Source organism: Lytechinus variegatus, chromosome 14, assembly GCF_018143015.1.
Source record: "Lytechinus variegatus isolate NC3 chromosome 14, Lvar_3.0, whole genome shotgun sequence".
Classification (NCBI taxonomy): domain Eukaryota; kingdom Metazoa; phylum Echinodermata; class Echinoidea; order Temnopleuroida; family Toxopneustidae; genus Lytechinus; species Lytechinus variegatus.
Window position 1 is genome coordinate 16,824,644 of NC_054753.1, and position 25,245 is coordinate 16,849,888.

Below are 25,245 nucleotides of genomic sequence, written 5' to 3' on the forward strand. Positions count from 1 at the left end.
TAGTATGACCCAAGGTCAGAGGTCAGACCCATGGTTCTGGGTCAACCTCATCATTTTCATGTTTGGATTACTTAGCATCAACTAGTGCATATATTATCCCTTTGCTTCATGACAATTTTGACCAAGGGCCCGAACATAGAGCTTAGCATTGATTGTAGAACTTTTTTACAATTGATTCCATTGATTACAATGTACAATCAATTGTTAAAATCAAGTGTACGATCAAACGCTAACCTTTGTGTTACGGGACCCAGCAGACGTCAAGGAATGCCACTGAAAATGGCCTCGTGGTAAAAGCATTGACATATAATATAAGCAGGCATGGCCGAAGAAATCCTCAGTGGTACACCAAGTTTGCTTAGTTTGTATTTCCTATGCCTTTTCACAAAGTCTTGGGTCAGCAAAAATTATCAATTCCTTATGAAAATCTAATGACTATCTGACTGTTATACATCTCTTGTCCCGTTTGCTTACTCCAGGCTAACAGCATTAAGATGGAGGAAGTATACGCTCCAGCCTGGCTTCATAGGTTCATCATCGGACGACAAGGAAAGAACGTCAGGAACATTACACAAAACCTACCAAAGGTCAGTATCAAGCATTGCCAATCATCTCTTTGAAATTACTAAAAATCTACTAGAATATATATATATATGTATGTACTTGAAGTTCCAGGTTTCTACTAAAATAGGTTTGTATCCACTTGGTCCACTTACAGATGGACTAATTCTCACATGGCTCTAAAACCACATTTGCCTCCTGTCATTTCGGCTCTATCCTGTTGACTTGGTGTAATGTTCCTTAGTGTAACTGTCAAATAGTTCATCGTCCAGATGGTAGTATCCAAGTGACGATTTGCCTTGCAATATGACAAGGTTTTGTTTCTTGTTTGTGTGTGCTTGGCTGTAGGTTCATGTAGAATTCCAGGAAGGCCGTGATGTCATCGTCATCGAAGGACCGCCAGAAGAAGTTGAGAAAGCGCGTTCAGCGCTCGAGGAAATCTCCCGCGATCTCCAGAGCCGCCTCTCGTTTGTTGATATCAACATTGATCCTAAATTCCACAAGCACATCATCGGAAAGGCTGGTGCAAACAGTAAGTTAGGCATGAAGCCAACAATCCTTAAAGAGCAAGAAGATTTAAAGATGAAAGACTTTTGTGGTAAAAATGAGTTCATCATAGATAATCCACTAAAATGACCACTCAAGTTTCTGCATGAATAAAAATATTTGCCTAACTATTTTGGAAGAAATTGTTTAATTGCTGAGATATCAATGAAATAAGCATTGAAATTGAGCCAAATGTTCGGTATTTCTCCTAGCAATAATTATACATTGTCCCACATTTGCTTATCTGTGTTGGTAATCTACAGTATGAATATTCTTTTCAGGATACATTTAACAAAGTTAAGTAAACTGTACCACTTCTGAACATAGATTTACAATGATTTAGTTGCAATTAATTTTGGTTTACAGACTCTCTTGTGAATTCAGTGTTTACTGCAATTCCTTTCATTTATTTTTACGTACAACAAGAAATTTATTTGATATGATTTCTGACAGCCCCCCTCCCATCTAGAAGGATAGCGATGTTTCTATCCGCATCCCTAATGATGTGGAGAAGATTAGTGACATTAGGATGGTGGTTGCCAATTTCAGAAATTAAAGATTGATAATTGCCTTTAATTTGATTTTGATTCTATCAGTCACCCGCATCAAGAAGGATACCGGTGTGTCTATCCGTATTCCTAGTGATGAAGAGAAGAGTAGTAACATCAGGATTGAGGGAAGTCCAGAAGGCATCCAACAAGCCAAGAAGGAGCTTCTGGAGATTGCTCAGAGATTGGTGAGATATCCTTGCAAAAGTAGTACACCAAGTCCCCGTCTTACAAAAAGTTGCGATTGATCCAATTAACCGCAACTATGGAAAGCCAGCAACGTCATCTATACTACACGTTTGTTCAAAATATTTTCTAGATATGATGTGTATTCATACATTCACTGTTTTCTTATCAGTATGTCTCTCTTTGTTTTCAAAGGACATTGTGCAAATTTCCTGAACAAAAAATTCTGACATTGATGGATTTCCATATACTTGAGGTTGATTTGATCAGTCATAATTCTTTGTAAGACAGGGGGGCCAGGGCTCTATTGACTGAGAGCCATGGCCTTGGATGCCTTACTTATTGACCATAATGGCCCTTTCATATTAGCTTTGTAAATCAAGCTTCATTTGGTAGGGCATTTCTGAACAAAAAAGAAATCAATGTTCCCTTCTGCATATAGCTCAGATTTAAACAAAAAAATTAGAATGGAAGTAAATGAAAGGGCTCTTATTTAGACTAAATCGATTCTGGGGGGTGTTTCACAAAAATACAAGTGTGGATGAGAATCACACTTCAGTTGCGTGAGGTATATAATGCATCTCAACATTGGTTAGATCGTAGGCACGGAATGTGAACTACCGGTTATTCATCAATCAGATTACGTGTGCACACAAGAACTCTTTGTGAAATACCCCCTGGGCTCTGAAACATAATTTCATTTTGTTGGTAATCTAAATTCACAACATAGGTTTGAGATGTACAGTTGAGGACGAGATGCAGACATGAAATAAGCACCTGTGAGCCGGGGGCAATTTTTAAAAAAAATTGCCCCCGGCTCACAGGCTTTTTACAGGAACCGGGGGCAATTTTCTGGAACCAGGGGCAATTTTAAAAAATATATATACAACGGTGAACCACACCACAAATTTGTTTATAGTAAGCGCAGCTCCTGCAATTTTTAATTAGTACATGAATAGCATATGCTAAGTATTAGGCTCATTCAAACAGTTAAGAAATCAGATTTAAATATTTACTGGTAAGTGTTTTGACACCCTCACTCCACATCCCCTTTACAACCACACACACATGGGCTTATTTATTTTTCGTCTTTAATGAACCATGATCAATGAACCCCCCCCCAAAAAAAAAAAAATCTAAATAAATGAATAAAATAAAAATTAAAAAAAAGAGAGAGAGATGGAGAAAGATAGAATTCAGATCAAATAATAAATTTAGAAAAAAAATAATTTTTAAGGTTTTTTTATGGTTTGAATCACGGGAGTGGGTGAGTGTTTGTGTGTGATTGTGGCTGTGAGGTGCACTTGGATTGCATATAAATTATGTTAAAGAAATTAAGAAACAAAATCAATAAATAAATCAGTCTATTCAAATTCCAGCACATAGCCACAGGCTATGTACATGTATTTTAGGTTCACGTACCTTAAGTTTTTTACAAGTTATTTGAAAACGCAGATCTCCACAGAAAATGCCTTTCATTCTGGGAGAGTCTGAATTCGGTGAAAATGTTTTAATTAATAACTTAAATATTCATCACAAGGAAGAAATCATAAAGTTTTTTGACAGTTTTCAAAAATTAACATGAAATCTAAACTCTATCTCAAACGGAAAATCACCATCACTTAGGCCATTACTGATAGAATTCTCACCCAGAGCTCTGGCAGACAACATGAGCTCAAAACTGGCCTGCTAACACCACACTAAAGTGCACGCGGCGGCGTCCTATTTTTTTTTAGATGGAGCCTTGTTTGATTATTCATTGTCTGATATTTACCCCTCTCCAGGAAAGAAGTTTAAAAGCAACAATTCACAACTATAAGTTATTTTGGATTATTAAGGCTCCGTTTTGACAAGCAAGGTCGGCGACTGTGAGGATAAAAGACCTACACATCGTATGTGCTGTGAACAGGGATTTATCTCCTGTGCAATTCGAATTACTATATCACAGAATTGTGATATCCCAACTGGAAATGTGTGCATTAGAAATTGCACATGGTGAAGTATGGAAAAACCGCTACCGGAAGAACGGGCGCACATGTATTACAGGAAAAAAAAGACGGACGTAGCTCACTTTTTATGGTACAGGAAAAAAGACGCACTTGGAAATTTTAAACTGTGTTTATCGTAAATTGAAAGTTATTTGATTTTGGCTTTACAGATATTTAAATTACATGTATGATATGGCTTCACTGCTCACTCACGGCGGGCGCAATTACCTGGAAAATATTTGCGCCCGGTTGTCAAAATTTTGATGATTTTGGGGCTTCATGGGCGCAATTGATGGCGTTATGAGCGCGAATTTGCGCTCAGCGCCCGCTTATTTCAAGGCTTGGAGATGTATTCTACATAATTCAACTTTTTTTTGTCCCCTTGGATATGGCATATTACTGGTTTATAAGGCAGGGAGTCTAATGCCCTTTTAGCAGGGAAAAAATACATGGGGGCTTAGGCAACCTCGCCCTTGAAATGCTCAAAGAGGCCCTGGAAACTACAAAAGGAGCCCTGGAAAATTTCTATTCATCTTTAGTGTTAAAGCTTATCAAATGTTGCAGATTTTAGCCAGTAAGTTCTGAAATGTAGCCCCCGAAAATATAGAATTGATTTTTGCATGCTTTTTAGACAACGTCATCTAATTGGGAACATACACCAGTGCTGGGGTGTCATCATTACCCTTCAGTTACATTTTTGAAAAGTTCAAAACAAGATTGGGCGTCTATCTTGTTTGGTCTCTGCAGTGGGATGTTGAATTGCTAGTCAGAATCTGGCGAGCCGTCGACAGCTCAATAGTATCTTTGCATCATTTGTTTTATTTGCAGGAAAATGAGAAATCCAGAGACATCCTGATTGAGCATCGATTCCATCGCACCATTATTGGAACCAAAGGAGAATATATCAAAGATATCAGGGACAAATTCAAACAGGTCAGTGTACTTCTATTTCACAAACCCTTGTTGCTTGATATGTTATACCAATTTCAATATGATATTGAACTGCATCTTGGAATCCAACTGCACTCGTTGATAGAAATTTGACAAGAAATTGAGATTCTTTCACTGTGAAAAAATGCAGATAATGCAATAAAGTGATTAATGTATGATGTTATTTTTAAGTGTTTTCATAGCACTCATGTTTTCCAAAAGTAAGATTACCACCATTTCAAGATTGTTTAACAGATAATGATTATGGTCATGTTTGAAATGTCACAACTTTGTTTGTGAACAGCTTGTGTATGTGGTTTTAGTGCCAATCAACACTGCATATTCCAATGTTAGCTTATGTTAATTAACCTTCAAGTTCGGCTGTTAATACAAGGTGAGGCCAGCTATCCCCAACAATGGGAACAAAAGGACTAAAAACTTTTATTGTAAAAAACAATTTTATACTTCGTTGTCATCTGTGACTTTGTGAACAACTTTTGGGACGATGTTCTATATGTATATATTTTGTTAAACCTTGTCATTTGTATCTTTATGCACAACTTAATTACCCCTTCGACTGCGTGTCTGCATGATGGATTATATATTATTGTCACAAATCACTTTGCAAAGAACAAATGTGACATGTCTTCTCTGTTTACGACAGGTTCAAATCACATTCCCAGACCCCGGCAAGCAGAGTGATGTAGTGACCCTTCGTGGACCCAAACAGGAAGTAGATCTGTGTCACCGTTTCCTCAAAGAACTGACCAAGGAACTGGTATGTTCTCAAACTCGTAAAAAGACACAGATATCCTGGTATCCGGGGGGGGAGGGAATGGAGAGGTGGAGGGGGCATTTCATCAACATTTTGCATCCAACAAGTCATCAGGTTTCCGTAACTCAAATGTTTGCGATGAATTGCAAATATAAAAGAACCGCACTCATTGGCTCCCAGTCAGTATTATAAACAGAGTGCGCTTGCAACGATGATCTTGATTGGTCATTGCTATTTAGCGGAGCCCTGATCTTATAACCTTCCTTCATTTTGATTGACTGAGAGGGGCAATTCTGTAAAATAATCAACTTTTTTGTCCATCCGACCCCCATTTTTCTCTGTTTTTTTTCACTTCATAAATTCACCAAGTCATGATCATTTTACAGCATTACAGACTATCCAAAGAACCAGAAATTAGAGACGGAAAATGCCATGAAGGTATCACATACATGGGGTCGGACGTACATTTTTATAAAATGGAATTGCACAGAAGCAATATTATGATGGAAACTGTCCGATAAACCAGAGTTTGTCGGAAAAAAACGTTGAGATTTCTTTTCATGAAACGTTCTCCAGGGTTTGAAGTAATGGAAGGTCAGTGTATTGCAGTACGATGGTCTATTGGCCTCAATTCTGACCTATCTGGCCTTGGATGATTTTATACCTTTTCCAATTTAACCCACGTGCTGTGAAGAACTTTGTCCTGCCCTAAACATATTATATTTCAAGGACTGGGTGTTGTTATGACACCATTCAAATTCTGGCTGGTTGGTATGAAGAACATTATGGGTTGCTGCTCAAAGAAGCCACACCTTGCAAACATCATCCAATCAAAAATCTTGTTAGAAGTAATGCCTAAACACGTTTACTGTTGAGAGTGCTCCTTGGGCAATTGCACACAAAATATATGACTCTGTTTATGTTTGAGTGTAAGGTATTCGGAAGAACAACTAAATTATTGTTGCAATGATTTTTTTTTCATAATTTGAAATATTTGTCTTTCAGGTGGAGAACAACTACCAGGTCTCCTTGCCCATTTTCAAGAAATTCCACAAGAATGTCATTGGCAAAGGAGGCTCTACCATCAATACGGTAAGTTGCTGTTAATTTGACTATATTGTTTTTTGCTCTAACGTTTGCAGGTATCTAGAGTGCCTCTGAGAATCTTGAATGAATCCATGCAAATTGCTCTACTATTGATTGGCGGGGTCAATCGCAAAACCTTGGCAATATGATTTCCTTTGTACAAGCTGTATGTGGACTCACAAGCTAACATGTTGTAACTAAGTGGGCTGGGTTGATTTGAGATTGACTTATATAGAGTTCGCTGTATTTTTTTGGCTTTTATTTGTCATTTTTACCCCAACGCATATTGGAATTGGTTTGAGAATCTGTCCAGTTTTCTTCAAGTTGCAGTATGGTGACTCACCATACTGGATAACTCACCATTGGTGAGTTATCTGCATAACTCCCTTTCATAATGGATTGCTATTAGACTGCAATTCACGTACTTGAACTCTGCTCAACTTGGCTGTGCTAGGCTATATTGCATGATAAACTGAACTTGTAGATATGTTACCCAAAGGTAATGTGATTAATGCTGGGTAATATAGGCTGCTGGCTGTATGGCAGGGAACTATCATTTTATTTTTACATATTTTTGAGGTGGCTGGTCAAAGGGGAAGGGGGCAACGGAAAAGAAGACATGGAAGGAGCAAGTTGGGAAGGAGAGTCGGGGTGTTAGGTTGAGGGAGGAGGATGCACCAATTAGATTAATTTGGGGGAACGGGGTGAGGATGATCTCTGTGAATCCTGCCACGCCCGTAGTCTGGGACTGAACTGGGCCCCGTCTTACAAAGAGTTACAATTGATCCGATCAAGCGTTACGATTGATCCGATCAAGCGTAACTCTATGGAAATCCATCACTGTCCATTTTTTTTACGTGAAATTTGCAAAGTGCCCTTTGTAAGCAAAGGTGAACACACCAAATCGTCAAGAAAATAGTGAATTTATGTATATACATCATAACGAGAAAACATTTTAGACATTTGTGTTGATGGCTTTCCATAGTTGAGATTGATCAGATCAATCGCAACTCTTTGTAAGACAGGGCCCTGGATTCAAACTAGGGAGCCGTTTCATAAAGCTCTTCGTAAGAGAAGAGAGACTTTAAGTAAGAACGACTGGTGATCCTTTCTTGTGGTAAACGGTATATTCATTGGCAATTGTTAAGTGCGAAGGAAGGTTCACTAGTCATTCTTGAAGTCACTCTTAACTTACAAACAGCTTTATGAAACATCTACCTGGATGACTGACTTTCAGTAGTAGAAATAAATTTGGTTATGTAATACACATTCCTTAATTGTTTTCTGTTCTCTAGATCAAGGAGGAGACAGATACAAGGATTGAGATTCCCACTGAGAGTAGCGACAGTGATCTTATCATCATCACTGGCAAGAAAGCCAATGTTGAGAAGGCCAAACAGAAGATCATGGCCATCGAGAGTGAACTGGTAAGAGTCTTGTTCAGACATCACACAATAAAGCTCAGTTATGTTTTGGTGTGTTCACATAAATGGCTCACCACACTTGTCTTACTGTTATTTGGGAGACACAATGAACATGTGGTGAAAAGGCCAAACAGAAGATCATGGCCATCGAAAGTGAACTGGTAAGAGTTGTTCAGACATCACACAATAAAACTCAGTTACGTTTTGGTGTGTTCACATAAAAGGCTCACCACACTTGTCTTACTGTCATTTGGGAAACACATTGAACATGATATGCACAATATTGTAATATTACAAAGAATTTTACTGGCTTGAAAGCAAGTGTTGAAAAGGCCAAACAGAAGATCATGGCCATCGAAAGTGAAGTGGTAAAGAGCCTTGATCAGACATTTTGGTAATTTTTTTTTTTTGTGTTCAGACAAATGGCTCACCAGAGTTTTATTCTGTCTTTGGTGAGACATATTGAACGTGATATATGGACAATATTGTAATGTGACAAAGATTTAATTTTTTTCCAACGTTGTACATGGCAAAAATGTTATGTTTTGCACAGATCTTTCATGAATTTGATAGCTCCTCGAAAGATTATCATAACCACACCTCCAAAAAAATATCTGATTGACTTTTTACATGAAATGTTAATGAACTTGTGCCTTGTTTGAATAATCTTCAGCTAAAGGAAACTATGTAAACATAAGAATGATGCACAGTTGTTAATGCTGTAGGATAGAATATTCATTTGTTTACTCAAGTAGATCTATTAATGATCACTGATGCATTGTGCTTAATAAGTTTTTTGGCTGCATTTCAGTTTCTGAAATAGCCCAGTCTATTTAGGGTTAATATTTGGTCGATTGTTTTGAGTCTTACTTTTGCAAGCTAGAATGTAGTCACTCCATTAAGCACAAAAGATAGGCATAAATTGTGGATTTGAAGGGTTCAATATAAACTGCAATGCACTTTTTTTGCTGATAAACTAAAAAAGGAGCACTGGAAATGTTTAAATATTATTTATCCCTGGTGTGTTGCTCTCAGGCTAATATCACCGAAGCCGAGGTGCGTATCCCAACCAAGCACCACCAGTCGATGATTGGCTCCAAGGGTCGTCTGATCCGGGCTATCATGGATGAGTGCGGGGGCGCTCACATCCACTTCCCCAAGGAAGGCTCAGGAAGTGACAGGGTCACCATCAGAGGACCAAAGGAAGAGGTGGATAAGGCTAAGAAACAACTCATGGATCTGACCAATGAAAGAGTAAGTCATGGACAGAAATACTTCTAAAGATTTTTATTAGTTCTTGTTCTTGTTTTCTTGATATTTTTTCACTCTTTTTCTTGTCCTTCCTGTTCTTGTCTTTCATGTTCTTGTCCTTCATGTTTTTGTCCTTTATGTTCTTGTCCTTAATGATCTTGTCCTTCATTTATCTTGCCCTTCATTTCCTTGTCCTTGTTTTCTTTCATCTTCTTGTCCTTTATCTTGTCATTTACGTTCTTGTCCTTCATGTCCTTGTCCTTCATGTTCTTGTCCTTCATTTCCTTGTCCTTTATGTTGTTGTCCTTCATGTTCTTGTCCATCATATTCTTCTCGTTCTTGTCCCTTTTCCTTATTCCTCTCCTCCTTTTTATTCTTCCTTTTTGCAACCTTCATGATTGTTTTTATTTTCAATCTTGCTCATCTTTTGAGGTTGAATTTATGATGTCCTGGCTTCCATTTCCAAAGTAATCATTAGCATCTGAAATGTACATGTAAGTCAAGACATTTTGATTGTATGAATGACCCAATTTTAGATTTCATATTTCATGTAACATGTTGCAGAGCTACCTAGTCTCACACATTATGCTTGAGACTCAAGCATTTTTTACTCTTGTTCATCCCCTCAAATCTCTGTCTCACGCAACTATCACAGCCTATCCCCATATACATTGTATACAATGTCTGTGATCTCACTCAGATTCACAGAAAATCTCATGCATAGCTGGTCTTTGAACTTGGCATCTCTGATGTTGCATCATATGAGCTCTCACTTTATATGATGACATCATATTAAAAAATCGAAAATTGAATCTATATTCTTTAGATTTACTAGAAGTATACTGTAGTGAGGTGTCAGGGAATCGGTATGATTAAAGCTATGAGGAAGTTTATTCCACTCTTAAGTGGGAAAGAAGCTTCTTAATTATCTATCTGTAGATCTGCTGATGGTCAATGCACTATCTTTACTCGAAAACAGGAGCAGGCCAGCTTCACTGCCGACGTTCATGCCAAGCCGGAATACCACCGTTTCCTCATTGGACGCGGAGGAGCAAACATCCGCAAGGTGCGTGAGGAGACAGGAGCGAGGGTTGTCTTTCCCAACAACAATGACGATGACCAAACTCTCGTCCAGATCATCGGGACCAAGGAAGCCGTTGAGGAGGCGAAGAAGAGACTGGCCAGTCTCATCAAAGACCTGGTAAGTGATGCAGGATGAGGAATTGGTGCATATGGTGGTCGTGAGGGTGTTGATGGTGGTGGTGGTTGTTGGTGTTGGTGGGAGTGTTAATGGTGTTGGTGCTGGTGGTGGTGGTGGTGATGATGTAGATGATGATGATGATGATGATGATGATGGTGATGGTGAAGTATTAAATTACAATGTTTGTATTGTACTAATTCTACATACTACATCTGTGTAGTAAAACTACACATTTATACATCTCAACCCAATATCACAAGAATAATCAGTGATGCTAACCTTATGCATCAATCCTTAATCACCATCACAGGATAACATCACCGAAGCAGAGATCGACGTCGACACCAAGTACCACCGTCACTTCGTGGCCCGCCGCGGCCAGGTTCTGCGTGAGATCGGTGACGAGTACGGTGGCGTGACGGTCAGTTTCCCTCGCAACGGGTCAACAAGCACAAAGGTCACCATCAAGGGAGCCAGGGACTGTGTCGCTGGGGCCAAGAAACGTATTCTGGAGATTGTATCGGATCTGGTAAGTATTCTTCCCGCTTAAGATGTTAAGAGATGGAAGTGCTTCTAGACCTCTTTTCATAAAGCTATTTTTGTCTACTATAGGGAGGCATTCCAATTGTCTAAAGATAATTATGACTTACAAAGGATTGTAATAGGAAGTGTGGAAACGATAATTATGACCTTACAAAGGATTGAGAGAGGATGTACGAGATCCCTCTTGGAAATCTGCCGTATAAGTTCATAAAACAACCATAGCAACCGATCAAGGCTAATGATGTTGATTTTGTTTGTTTGGTTGGGGGGGGGTTAGCAATCTCTTCACTGTATTCATTTGAAAGGTGAATCGAATGCCTTATTTGTGTTCACCATAAGTACCTGCCTTTTAATAGTTTCAGTGAAAAAACACATCTCTGCACATGAGATTAGAAATATCATACAGGGTGTATACAGTTTTACTGTATAGGTTATACCATTGCACCTTTCTTACACTTTTCCATAGAGCATTTTAGTGCAAAATAGAGAGCACTTGTGATTGGCTATAATATTTAACCTGATTTGATAATACTTTCTCTTTGAACTACAGGAACAGCAAGTCTCCATTGAATGCATCATTGCGCAGAAGTTTCACGGAACAGTGATGGGTCCTAAAGGTTCTCGTATCCAGACTGTAACGCAGGAATACGAAGTAGCCATCAAGTTCCCTGATAAGAACACACCCGCTGGTGAGTCATTGCTAAAAAAATTCCATGTTTTCAGCGGAAAAAAAAATCAAGGGCTATATCCTGACAAGTAAACTTCAGTTTAACCTGAGTCTAAATTATAATTTTATACCATACTTAGAATGCTGATAAGATTTCTTTCATGTTCATGGCCAGGGCGCGACAAACCCGCTTGCCCGCTTGCCCGGGGCAAGTGAAAATGACGTGCGGGCAAGCACTTCTCAAAGTCAATTGCCCGATCGGGCAAGTGGTTGTTGCGTCTTTTTTTTCTGTACTGTACCTCGTTTTTCCATAAATCATCCAAAATCCACACTCAAAATCATGTATAAGCCTTAAAAAATAGCGAATAGCGCAGTTTCAAATTCCGAAATTGCGTTATTTTTTCTGTACCACGTATTTCCATACACATGGTACCAGGTATGAAAAAAATCAACGCAATGGCCGGGAAACAGTTGAATGTAGTATAGGGGTCCATTATGACTACCACCATGTGCAATTTCTAATGCACATTTTCCCCCTTCCGATATCACGATTCTGTGATAAAAGAATTAGAATTACACAGGAAATAAATCACAGAGTCGAGTAACCTCGCGTTGGTGAGTTGTCATTCGGCTTTGCTTTTCAAAACGGCCTATTATTAATATCCAAAATAACTTGCCGTATTTGTTAATTATAACTTAAAATTCATTTGTTTCCCTTTTTGAGGGGATTAGGTAAAAATCAGACAATAAATCATCAAACAAAGCTCCATCTATTTTACAAGGCCGGCGGGAGGCTCACGCACGTGCGCATACTAGCTAGCCAGTCTGAGCTCTGTCTCTCTGCCAGAGCTCTGGGGGACAATTCGCTCAGTAAAGGCCTCAAATATGGTGATTTTCTGTTTCAGACAGAGTTTACATTTCGGGTATATTATTCAAAACTTCCAATAAAGTTTGATGATTTCTTCATTGTCATGTATATTTAAGTTATTAATGAATACATTCTCACCGAATTTAGACTCCCCCATAGAGAAATGCAATTTTCGTAGAAGTCTGCGTTTTCAAAGAACTTCAGGAAAAGTTAGCTGTGGGCCTTTATTACATGGTAGAGTACAGGTTATTGTACTGGAATAGGCGAAGTAGAAATTAAATATTGAATTCATTTATATCAAAGTTCAACTCACAGTCACACCCACACAAACACACGCACACACCCACACACACAAACACCCACACACACACACACACACACCCACACACACACACACACACACCCAAGATTCTAAGCATATAGTGAAAAAATTACTTAAAAATCATACAATATTAAACAATGTTAGTAATAATTCATTAATAAGTGAACAGGTATTCCTCAAAATAGAAAAAAAAGTAGCATGTGAAAACATGTAGATAAAAATTATTGACCGAGTGCAACATCATAAAATGATGAAGTAAAGACTTGATGGTTTCCAACTAATTAAGAGCTGAACAATAAAGAGCTGAACAATTTTCACTGGCTTTCTTTATAGTTTCCAACTACGGTAAATGAAAGCAATTCTAAGGAAATATGGTAAGCAGGTAGCCATTTCGTGGATTTAAAGATGCAAAATATGAAATATTAGCAACTTTTGTTGAAGGGTTTTTTAAAACCTTAAATGCCCATAAAATATCGATTTTTTTTTTCTCCAAAATAAACGTTAAGACTCAGGCCTACGTTGCTGAAAATATCCTTTTCAATGTGTGTTCTTTTATACTGAACATGATTCTCAATTGTTATTTTGTATACCTTAATAAAAATAAGAGTAGTGCCGTCATAATGAAAAAATTATTTAAAAAATTGGGCAAGCAGTTTTTTCTATCGGGCAAGCAAATTTTTTCAATCGGGCAAGCAAATTTTTTCATCACTTGCCCAATAGGGCAAGTGACAAAATTTTTTTTTGTAGAGGCCTGTCATGGCAATTGTAATGTACGAAATGATTTATTAAATTCATTATATTTTTGTATTCTTCCAACTTCATGACTCATTTAGTACTTGGATAAATTTTTATATTTGGGAATGCCCCTTCCCTCGGCACTAGTCATGAGTAGAATCATTTTTGAAAGTTTTTTGAACCCTCACCTGGTGCCTATTTCATAAAACTTGTTATAACATCAAATTTACAATAATAGTTTTAAGCTGCTGAAGTCATTGAATTTTATTGGCTGATAGTTCAATTCAATTCATTTATTTGACATCCTTAGAAAATATAAAAACATATGTAGGGGAAGGGGGGGGGGTAAGTTGTGACAGTTTTTGCTTTTTGCATGTTAGAGTTGATATGATTAATAATCTTGTTGAAATAAGTTCCTTGCCTTGAAATTTTATTCTTCTGAAATATTTTCCACCTATATATAACTTTCTATCCCCACACTGAAAGTCATCGTCACCTTTGAAAAAAACGATGTCAAATGGCTCAACTTGCCCCATATATGGGGTAAGTTTGAGCCACCTTCTGGGGTAAGTTGAGCCACAAAAACTATGTACAAAATGTATGGGGGGAGAACCAGCATGTCAATTTTTTGTTTAAAGTCTTTTCACTTGCTAATTCTCTATAAATACTAACATCCTGTAAAAGGAAAAGAGCAGTCATGTAAATTTGCTCCTTTCAGCCTGCATTTCAATCGATTTTTATGGTTTGTTTTTTAAGATACTTTACTATAGGAATTACCATGGCTCAACTTGCCCCGTGCTGTTTGACTCAACTTACCCCAGTCCGAACTTAGTGCAATGATTTTGTATCCACACATTTATTATGCATCCATCATATAAAAGACTATGACAAGAATGAAGATCCATACCTGGACTTATAAATGTTGTTATCATGTCTTTATTATATTTAACCCTTTGAACCCTGAATTATTTGGGGCGGTCGTGACATACACCCTGAATTATTTGGACATAAATGACTTCTCGACCACATTCATACAATCCCCCATGATTCGAGACCCAACGGCACCTTTCCCCCGCTAGTACCCGGCCCGAGCCGGCTGAAGTTGTTTGGCTTCTCGTAGACCTAGTCTACAATCAGAAATATCAAATTTAGTGTCTGTTTTGGGCTCAAAATCACTGTTTTCACCAAAGTGAGATATACCAATTGCTTCCCCATAGTAAGCACGTGACTCGCCACGTATTACCACATCTACGACACGAGCAATCACAAAAAAGTGGCATATTTTGGCCATTTTTTAACGCTAAATAGACTGGGCTATTTCGACGCCTATAAAGACTGGGGGGGGGGGCTGATTCAGCCCCCCCTTATGATCTCGGCCGTTGATCACGCGATCGCGACGAAAATTGGCACACGCGTTACCCATGGCATTATCTACAAAACTATAACATCAAATTTGGCAAAAAATCTCATGTCTCATTAATTATGCTAATTTATGCGTAAAATCATAAGTTTGCTCTAATTAATAAAATAATGCCCCTGAAATGCTAATTTTTGTTTCACATACTTTAGATAGGCATCTGATCAAATTGATTTTAAAAAAATTTCAAAATCAAATTTATTTTCTTATGTATTCTATTGTTTTCTAAATTTCTTATGTATTTCTTTGTTTTTCGACTTTTTGTTTTTTATTATTTTTTCAATGGAAATTGTCGGGGACTTTATTTTGACCTTAAACAAGATAAAATTAATTGATTTTAAGCAGTAAAAGGAAAAATAATGAAACATTTATGAATTTTGGCTAAGAACACTATTTGCATTGGATTTGTACACAAATTCACGTTTTTGAGTAATTTGGGGTCTGCATGCACTTACGAAATGTTGCGTAATTTCGGAACCGCGTAACCGGGGGTCACAATTTTGGTCTCAAAAGTTGCGCGAGACTTGAAATTAAAAAGTCAGCAAGTGACGCGTTCAAAAAATTTCGTACAGCGGATTTATCGCGAAAAATGTCGAGGGGGGGCTGAATCAGCCCCCCCCCAGTCTTTTTAGGGTTAAGCTAAATCCTTCCGATATCATTCCCGACATTGACTGAAATTATCGACTTAATATTCTTACACGTACTAGAAAGATGACGTCATTTTAGAAGATCACCTGACATTTAGAATCCATGATTTTGAAATCACATGGCTGTAGGCCGGTATTCCGGCCTATCGGGTTCAAAGGGTTAAAGACGTGTGTGTTTATAAAGCACTTATCTATTTCACACTCTTTTTTACTTTTTTGGCTGAAATTCATATTTTTCCCTCTAAAAAACTACTTTTTGTTTCAAAGTTGGAAACAATGTGGTGGGGTTAGGGGTTATGCTATGGGTCATCAATACATGACACCACCACAATGTCTGACTCATTCAATATTGGCCTGGGGCTGGTGGCTCAACTTGCACCTATGCTCAACTTACCCCGCCTTCCCCTACATGTTTAGTATGATACAACAACAAAAGAGTAAACAAATTTGAATTTGTTCAATAATGAAGCAGAACTAAAGATAAATTATGTATTATTTAAAATGTTTTTTTTTTTCAGCCCAACCCGTGAACGGAGAGACCAATGGTGATGATGCCCCAAAGAAGCAAGACATCATTGTGATTACTGGCAAGAAAGACAAGTGTGAGAAGGCTAAGGAAGCTTTATTGGTAAGTATGATATTGACTATGCCTTAGTTTGTGAATGGGTACAGTGTGACCAAAAAAAAATTGACACCTCACATTTCCCCAATTTAAGGAAAAAGCAATGTCATGAATACATGATATTGACTATGCCTTAATTTGTAATTTGTGAATGGGTACAGTGTGACCAACCCCCCCAAAAAACTTGACACCTCACAAATCCCCAATTCAAGGAAAACACATGTCATGAATACATGATTAGATATGGCCTGAAAGAGTATGCTCTCCCAAATGATTTGATACCATATTTATGCAGTGTTTATTAAGGCTTGGATGATCAGGAGGTATTCTTTACAGTGATATAAACTTTGATTTGTGTCAAAGTAAGGCTGCAATGAATGAATCCAGATATCAACGATGTCATAATCCTCCAAGGATTGCATTAAAATGCCTTTCAAAACACTACAGTAATTTATATCATAATTATTTGATAAACACTTTCTAGTTTCAATTTTGAGTTAACTGGCGTTGCAATCGCAATGTGAATGTCTGAGATGTAGAAGCTTAAGAAATGTGAGAAACATTTGTGACAGAGGCATAGAAATGGGAAGTGAAGAGTAGTATGGAAAGCAACATGTAAAAGGCATAGTATGTGATTAGATTAAAGATAGAGCTCTAAAATCTAAAAAAATGGGTTCAAACAGAATCCAATGATACGACCACTGAAGTGTTTGTATGTATGAATTAAAAGTATGTGCCAATTGGTTCTGGAAAATAATATATAATTGCTGAGAAATGAGCAAAATAAGCATGGAATTCCATAAAGTGTTGGGTATGTTTCCAAAGAAATTGATACACTGTTCCGCATATGCCTTTTTGTGTTAGTGATCTTCAGAATTATCGGTTTTCAGCTAAGATTTTGAGATTTCACAATGATAAGTTCATTTCAATGTACCAGAACTAGATGTATGATAATATTGTGGCAATTAACCTTAATTTAAAGTCTTTCTCATGAAATACACTTGTTTGCTGCACCTACTGTCTTTACCGTTAAACAGGAGCAAATTCAACCCTTAAGATTATTAAGTCTTATTTAACAATGATTTATTTATATTTTGTTAGGCACTGGTCCCAATCACACAGGAGGTCAATGTTCCCTTTGACTACCATCGTTATATCATTGGAGCCAAGGGGGCGGTGTGAGGCACATGATGGACGAGAATGATGTGAGTACCACCAAACATTGATACTAGTAATTATGCTTGCTTATACAGTGCATCCCACAAAAAAGAAAACTAAATGTATATTATGCCTTTACTTGATAATAGAGACTTTTAGGAGCAGTGAACGAGAACGACGTAGCAGTCGTCTGATCGTTCGAGTCAACGTCGTCTGCCCTTCTTCACTACAGATGCGAATACTTTAGATTTCACTCGACTTGTACATATACGTATGTCCACGTGAAACAGCTGGATAACCAGCGGGTCATGACATGCTGCCCGACCTGGAAGATCTGCGTACTAGTGCCTGGCGACCCGGTCTGGTGATGCGAAGGTGCAACTTGTGCAAACTTTCCCTTTCACTTGCTTTGATTCCTTTTTGCACGAGTTAGGATATATATCGATGTATATTGTGGAGATCAGAAAGCAATTTCAAATATGATAAACATAATGCATCGTACAACTTACATTAATTTTGTGAAAAGTCACTGACTGTGCTTTAAAATGGAAAGGTTGATCTTCATGCTGGGCTTGAACGGTTGAAATGACGTCACTCACATGCACGTCGACTGTGATTTTGGAGAACCGCAAAGTAGATGTGGCGGTTGATCTTCATGCTGGGCTTGAACGGTTGAAATGACGTCACTCACATGCACGTCGACTGTGATTTTGGAGAACTGCAAAATAGATGTGGCGAGGTTCTTGATTCTAATAGTGGATGTGTGTGAGGATCCGAGGCAAATGGAACACCCGAAAATGATGTCATCTCCTATCAGTCGTCTATGTCGACATGCATTTCTAAAAGTGCTCAATTGTGCTCTCAAATGTCTTATTGTTTTTTTTCATATTATAGTTGTTAGTTTTCCCCTGCGAAGTTTAAGTATGGATACCATTTCTCACAATATTTTTTTAGGTGAACATCACCATTCCACCTGCCAGTGAACAGTCAGATGTAGTGATTGTGAGAGGTACACCTGCTAATGTATCAAGGGGCGTAGAAGCTCTCATCAAGCGAGTCAAGGAGCTGGATGATGAACAAGAGGACAGAGTGAGTAAACGTTGTGTCTGTGAGTTTGTGAGTTCCAGTCGGATGTGGTGTTTGTGAGAGGTACACCTGCTAATGTATCAAGGGGCGTAGAAGCTCTCATCAAGCGAGTCAAGGAGCTGGATGATGAACAAGAGGACAGAGTGAGTAAACGTTGTGTCTGTGAGTTTGTGAGTTCCAGTCGGATGTGGTGTTTGTGAGAGGTACACCTGCTATTGTATCAAGGGGCGTAGAAGCTCTCATCAAGCGAGTCAAGGAGCTGGATGATGAACAAGAGGACAGAGTGAGTAAACGTTGTGTCTGTGAGTTTGTGAGTTCCAGTCGGATGTGGTGTTTGTGAGAGGTACACCTGCTATTGTGTCAAGGGGCGTAGAAGCTCTCATCAAGCGAGTTAAGGAGCTAGATAATGAACAAGAAGATGGATTGAGTAAATATTTATGGTGTCTGAGGATGTATTCCCTCTTAACCATGAGATAAGTATGACACTCCACTATCGCACAAGATCGATACAAATTAAATATGGTAGAGAATGGTAAAAAATTTAAGTTCAACCCCTATCGTCTCCAGTTAGTGGTGAAATGTCATACAATTACACTATTGTCCTTGACTGCATTTGACAAAACTCATTGTTTTATTATTATAATCTGTCATATCATTTCTGAAGTGTAGCCAGTCAGAAACACAGAATATCCATGATATTTACCCCCCCATCCTCTCTTGTTTCTAGCGCCTCGAGTCATTCTCAATGGAGTTGACGCTGGCCCCCAAATACCATTCTAAAATTATTGGCCGTAAAGGAGTATCTTTGCCAAGACTGAACACTAGCCAGTCAGGAACATTTGAATTATTTATGATATAATATTTATCCCCATCCTCTCGTTCACAGCGCCTCAAGTCATTCTCCCTGGAGTTGACGGTGGCCCCCCAATACCATCCCAAGATCATTGGACGCAAGGGAGCGGTGATCGGTAAGATCCGTACCAGGCATGACGTCAACATCCAGTTCCCCGCCCGTAACCAGGAGGATCAGGATACCATCAAGATCATGGGATACGAGGCCAATGCCCAGGCCGCCAGGGATGAGATCCTAGCTATTGTCAAAGAATTGGTGAGTTCGTTTGGCTTCTCATAATAATATCATATCTTTATACCCCCGTCACACTTATTTGTAATCAGCAGGAATCGAGCAGAACCAGCCGGAATGAAAATTTTTCAAAATTCGTGCCACATTCGGAGGGAATTTCGAATTGATCTAAATTTGTAAAAATGTCGTTCGATGACTTCAATGCTCCTCAGTGCTGACTGACGTTGCAGCAACAGCTAGCCGTGCTATTATGCGATTTGATTCTCCCATTAATGCGATCGGAATGCCACGAATGCTCTTAGAATGTCGTAAGAATATTTAGAATGCAGTCAGAGAGCAGTCAGAATGCACTTCGAATGTCACATCGTACGATATTTCTCCACTTTGAATGCACTTCGAAAGTTTGGAACATGAGCAAAACATTCGGGCTGGTCACGAGAATGGACCCGAATGTCTGGAATGCACTCAGAATGCAGTCAGAATTTTTAGAATGCGCTTCGATTATCCAGGAATGTACCAAGAATTTTCATTCTGACGGCATTCCGGCTCATTCCGCCTCTAGTGTGACGGGGTTCAATGTTTCATGATTATATTTGTATATTTATGTTCAAATGTATGATATTGTTATCTTCACTTCATCCTGTTACTTCTCACACCATCGCTACTCAATCCTCATTCAGCTCATCTCATCTGGTTTACAGTCCTTTTCAGGACTTCACTCACTTTCAAGAAAAGAATACTTCTAATTTCCTCTTTTCATCCTTTCTCGTCTTTCCATTTCAATCTTTCTGCCTGTATTTCCTTCCCTTCCTCACATTACACACGGTGAACCGTAAACATTCTCCATGCGATGTTTGTATGTTTTTACATGTATACATTATTGAAAGAAATAAATGAGAGTATTTTCACTCTCCCTCAACTCGATATTGATACATGCAATTTATAACGAGCCATATCCACCTTGTTAGAGATGCTCAAGGCTCACAATGGAAAAAAAAAGGACATGGAAATATATTGAAATTCTATAGGTAATGTTATAGTTTCATCTGAGGTGGTTTTGATCGAGATTATTTGACACTCGAACTGTCAGCTTTGACAATCCTTGATGTTGATTTGATAAGAAGCATTGGTCTATGGCTGTTGTTATCGTAGCTGTTTGAGAATGAAAAGCTGTCAGTGCTTCATGTTATGATTATGCCATGAGGTTACTGGAGCATAGGTTCATACCAGTGCTGCACGATATGAAGATGATATCAAAATATTGTATCACATTAAAACTTCAATGAATATATGCGATATCAGATCCAAGATATATTCAGGGGTGTGAGAGTTCAGCTATTCAGCTGATTTCAGCTATATTTGTTCTTAATTGTCAAGCTTATTTCAGTATTCTTTGTTTTTTTGTCTGTACAAAAGTATAGGAGCTTTTGCAATTTCAGCTATTTTAATTTGTTCTTGCTCACACCCCTGTATATTGCATATCATGGTCTTGTAAATAATTGAGGTTTCAATGTGTTACAGACTGGAAATCTGCCTTGAAATGCTGTATTTTTATCCAACTAGCAAATTTAAATGAGTTTAATGTTCTTCCCTGTCAACCCTCAGGAGGATCAAGTCTCCGTTAAACTGTACATTGATCACCGCATCCATCGTCGTTTGATCGGTGCCCGCGGCAAGGCCATCAACCGCATCATGGATGACTACAAGGTGGACATCCGTTTCCCTCGGGACGAGGACCCTGACCCCGATCTGGTGGTGGTCACCGGTGACGCCGATAACGTCGATGAATGCTGCGATCATCTCAAGAACCTGGAAGAAGAATACGTAAGTAGTGGTGATGCCTTTGTTTTTGTGTGATGTGGGGGGGGGGGGGGGCATGGGGTGAGGAATAGTGGGGGGGTGTGGATGTTGGGAAAAGATTGCTTTGAGTTTGTTTATGTGGGCTATTGATTTGTTACTTCGTTTTATTCAAAAAGACATTTAGTGTGAAGCCCGAGAAGAGTAATTGTGGCTACTTTTCACAGTTTGGGGGAAAATCATTTTCTATAATCATTGTTATGTTTTATTCTTGGTTTCCTTTTTTTCAAGCCTTTGAGGCTTTTTGGGATACCTTTTTCTTTCATTATTTTTTTTCTCAAATCTCATCTTGATGTTTCATGGTTATATTTATGTTCATGTTCAAAATTATGTATGATATTTGTATGTTTTTACATAAAGTATATATTGTTGAAAGAAATAAAAGAAAGTATTTCCACTCTCCCTCAATACAAAATTACCCCTTAGTCCTCATTTATTTCTATCACTGTTATGGTTGTACTCCATTGAGACCTGTACAGGAAGCATATGTGGCTAGCCACCATAAACTAACGATAAGTCGTAGAGGAAGGTTATCTGCTAAAAGCGGAAATAGTAATTTTGTCTCCAAAAAGTAAAGATTAAAGAATTAGCTCAACTGTAAGTGTAATTCCTCTTCTTACTGTCTATGTTTGAAGAAGTTAAGTTGGATAAAAGACAAGAAGAACTATATATTCTTATTATTCTTATTAAATAGATGATAGATGTGACCGAGAAGCAACAATACATCAGAGGTCCCAGCCGCAAAGAGGAAACCCCCAAGAGCACCAACAACGCTCCCTTTGTGATCCGTGATGCACCTTGGAGCAACCCACCTGACACCTCCAACGTCAACGACTTCCCATCTATCGGTGGACCGGGACAGGCACAGGCTCCCAAACCAGCCCCATCTTCCTCAGCTCCTCGCTGGGGGCCGGCTTACAAGCGCTAAGTGATAAGAAGGGGTACCCCCACCATTCCCTTTTCCTTTCTGTTTTTCCTGTAACAATCCAGGTACACTTTGGGGAGGATCAAGGATTCATATGGGAAGTGGGGAAAATGCAACCCAAACCCCAAATGATATAACCCTTTTTTTTAAATAGAGATAAATGATAAAAAAATACCATGCAAAAGGACAGTATTTTAGGGGACCAGGATTTAACTACTATTTTGATGCAATGTTATACAAATAATGCTTGGTGTTGTACCACTTGTGCATCTCGAAATAATTTTCAGAGGGAGTCTTGAAAGTGGCTGGAAGATCTTACGCCACCATGACACCTCTTTTCTATTTATTAAATGACTAATAGCCTTGATTTACTTTCCCCATGATAAGAAATTTAACTACGTTGAAATGTGGTCATTTTAATAGATGAGAAACTATGAAATAATCCCTTGTTCTCATTATCAATGTCCATTCTTTAAAAGTGCACTTTACTTTTTATGAATATTTTGATATTGCTCTATCATTTTTAGTTTAGTTATTTATGTCTTCTTTATCTTTGTCATTATTTGAATATAGACCCCCCTATATGTAGGATAATGTATTGGCTTCGGTGTGATTTTGTTTTGCTGGACACGTTTAATTGAATTATAACCTTACAAGGACATTTTTAAATTAATGCTGTATTGTAACAATGAAATTTTCTTCAAAAGATGTAATCATAAAGGTTATTAATGTAACTGCCGTATTTATTGAAATCCAAACTTTTACTGAAAATTCACATTTTTACTGTGTCTTTGAAGCCTATAAAGCATTCGCATCCCGTTGCCATCACATGTGGTATTATTCTATTAGCAATAAAAAATATAGGCAGAACTATGAGTTTACTAGTATAATCTTTTCATGTAAGCAACACAGAGCCTTCAGATTAGATTATTTTCGGGGGAAAAAATTATCTTTTTATTATGTAAGTACAAAATTGAATGTTGTATTTTTGTAGTGTTTCAATGATATGTATGTTTATGTTGGCCGAGGGGAGGGGGTGGGGGTGTTGGTAGAATAGGTAAGTAAGAAATGCTGGGAACTGTTTCTTGGTTTATCGCTATTCATTTTGTCCATTTTCATTTAACGACCAAATTTATGATATAGCAAGCGGTGACTGCCATTCGGTATGTGTGTGTATGGTAATGTTATGATGATATGTTCAAGTTTTGGTAAAATACTGCTTTGCTTGAGATAATCTTTATTTTGTGAGTTTTTTGGTTGGTTTTCTTGTGATGATGATTAGGAAGATCCAGTGCTGTTGAATTTTACATAATGTTCTTTGTTTTAATATAGGTGATGTCTTTACTCCACACAGAGTAAAATGAAATGAGTTACGCAAAAAGTTGAAGTTTTAAGCATTCGAAATGGAAATAATAAATAATGAGAAATATTTTTTTTTTAGTTCAGGAATTTTTACGCTTCAAGGTTATTTGACTTCTTGAAGAAATCACTGGTTATTTTTCAATTTTATTCTTAGCCAAGAAAGCTATTCTTTGTGCAATTCACAGATTTGTGAATAAGAATGTTTTTTTCTTAAGCATTTGAGAGGTAGTGTTTAAACTATTAAGAAATTGTTTTGTTCATGTATTGTACACCTGGATACACAGTTCGACTACAAATTAGATACATGTATTTTCTAATATTACTTTTGTTTCAATATCTTTCATCTCACTTTTCATTTATATAGAATATTTTGAGTGAGGAAATCTTAGGTGGGATTAGGGTACATATATAGCGATATTTTACTCTTTAGCATGAATAGAAAAGTGGAGCTTATTTTTCTCAATTGAAATGTTCAATTTTACTACTTTTGTTGATGAGATTGTGATGTATTATGCATTGCGTGATTGCAATGTACAAACTATATGAAATGTCAATTTGAATGAAGAAAGGCGATTGCCCTTTCTGTACTTACAATTTATACAAAGATATATATGTATATGTAATCACTTGAATAGCATATGGGTAGTGGTAGTATTATTTTTTGGTTTCAACCTTTGAAATTTTATATCATTGCTTAAATGACATACAGAAAAAGCTGTATAGAGAGTGTGTTGCTTACCTAAAAAAAGAAGAAGAAATTATGTATGAAGATTCATGCATGTTGACATATGTAAACGAAATGTATTCTTACCACATGCGTAAAAAAACTGCTCAGTCTTGTTGACATGTATGTTAAGGAAGGACTTATTTCCATATCTTTATCATCATGATTGATTTTGTATGCCAAATGTAAGATTAATGAATAAACTTACGGATGCCACTGTCAACAATATACCCATCATGTAAGTGTGTTCTTTTGGTTTGATAATAGAAATCCCTATGAGCTGATTGCCAGGTTTTAAAGTCATATGATTCAACTGCCTTTTATTGCACCACCTCTGTCCACAATTATCTGACCAGGGGCGGTATTTTTTTTTCCGTATCTTGCCTTTTCCCAGAGATATGACAGAATTCTGGTGGATGTAATTATAGCTTTTGTCATAAATGTGCACAATCCCAAATAAGCAAAAGATATGACAAAATTTATAGCAGGGTCTAGCAGTCATAAATTTTGTCATTTCTTTTTAGTACCAAATATCCTGCCGAATATCAAGCATACAATGATATTGTTGAGATTAGATTGTGGTTTTAGTTCCACTCGCCATCCATTTTCAAAAAAAAATTTCTTAATGCTACAAGTGGTTAGGCCCATCATATCGATTCCTCCCTTTTTCTCCGTTTCTCTTTTTCTACTTCTCTTCTAAAGTCCTTCACAGCTCCCTGTCTCTCTCTTTGT

The 25,245-nt window shown here is 37.8% G+C and overlaps 1 protein-coding gene across 1 annotated transcript in view; it reads left to right on the top strand.

The window, feature by feature from the left end:
- Positions 1-24,741, top strand: part of LOC121427570 (vigilin-like) — a 36,249-nt gene extending 11,508 nt beyond the window's left edge. Inside the window, 18 exon segments of the mRNA XM_041624025.1 lie at positions 480-587; positions 910-1,093; positions 1,704-1,843; positions 4,658-4,762; positions 5,424-5,537; positions 6,540-6,626; positions 7,916-8,047; positions 9,080-9,298; positions 10,275-10,496; positions 10,807-11,025; positions 11,590-11,728; positions 16,214-16,323; positions 17,419-17,479; positions 17,482-17,522; positions 18,430-18,564; positions 19,448-19,669; positions 21,251-21,469; positions 22,197-24,741. Of these exon segments, the coding sequence (XP_041479959.1) occupies positions 480-587; positions 910-1,093; positions 1,704-1,843; positions 4,658-4,762; positions 5,424-5,537; positions 6,540-6,626; positions 7,916-8,047; positions 9,080-9,298; positions 10,275-10,496; positions 10,807-11,025; positions 11,590-11,728; positions 16,214-16,323; positions 17,419-17,479; positions 17,482-17,522; positions 18,430-18,564; positions 19,448-19,669; positions 21,251-21,469; positions 22,197-22,430 (2,691 nt within the window). The 3' untranslated portion in view covers positions 22,431-24,741.
- Positions 24,742-25,245: the final 504 nt, after the last annotated feature.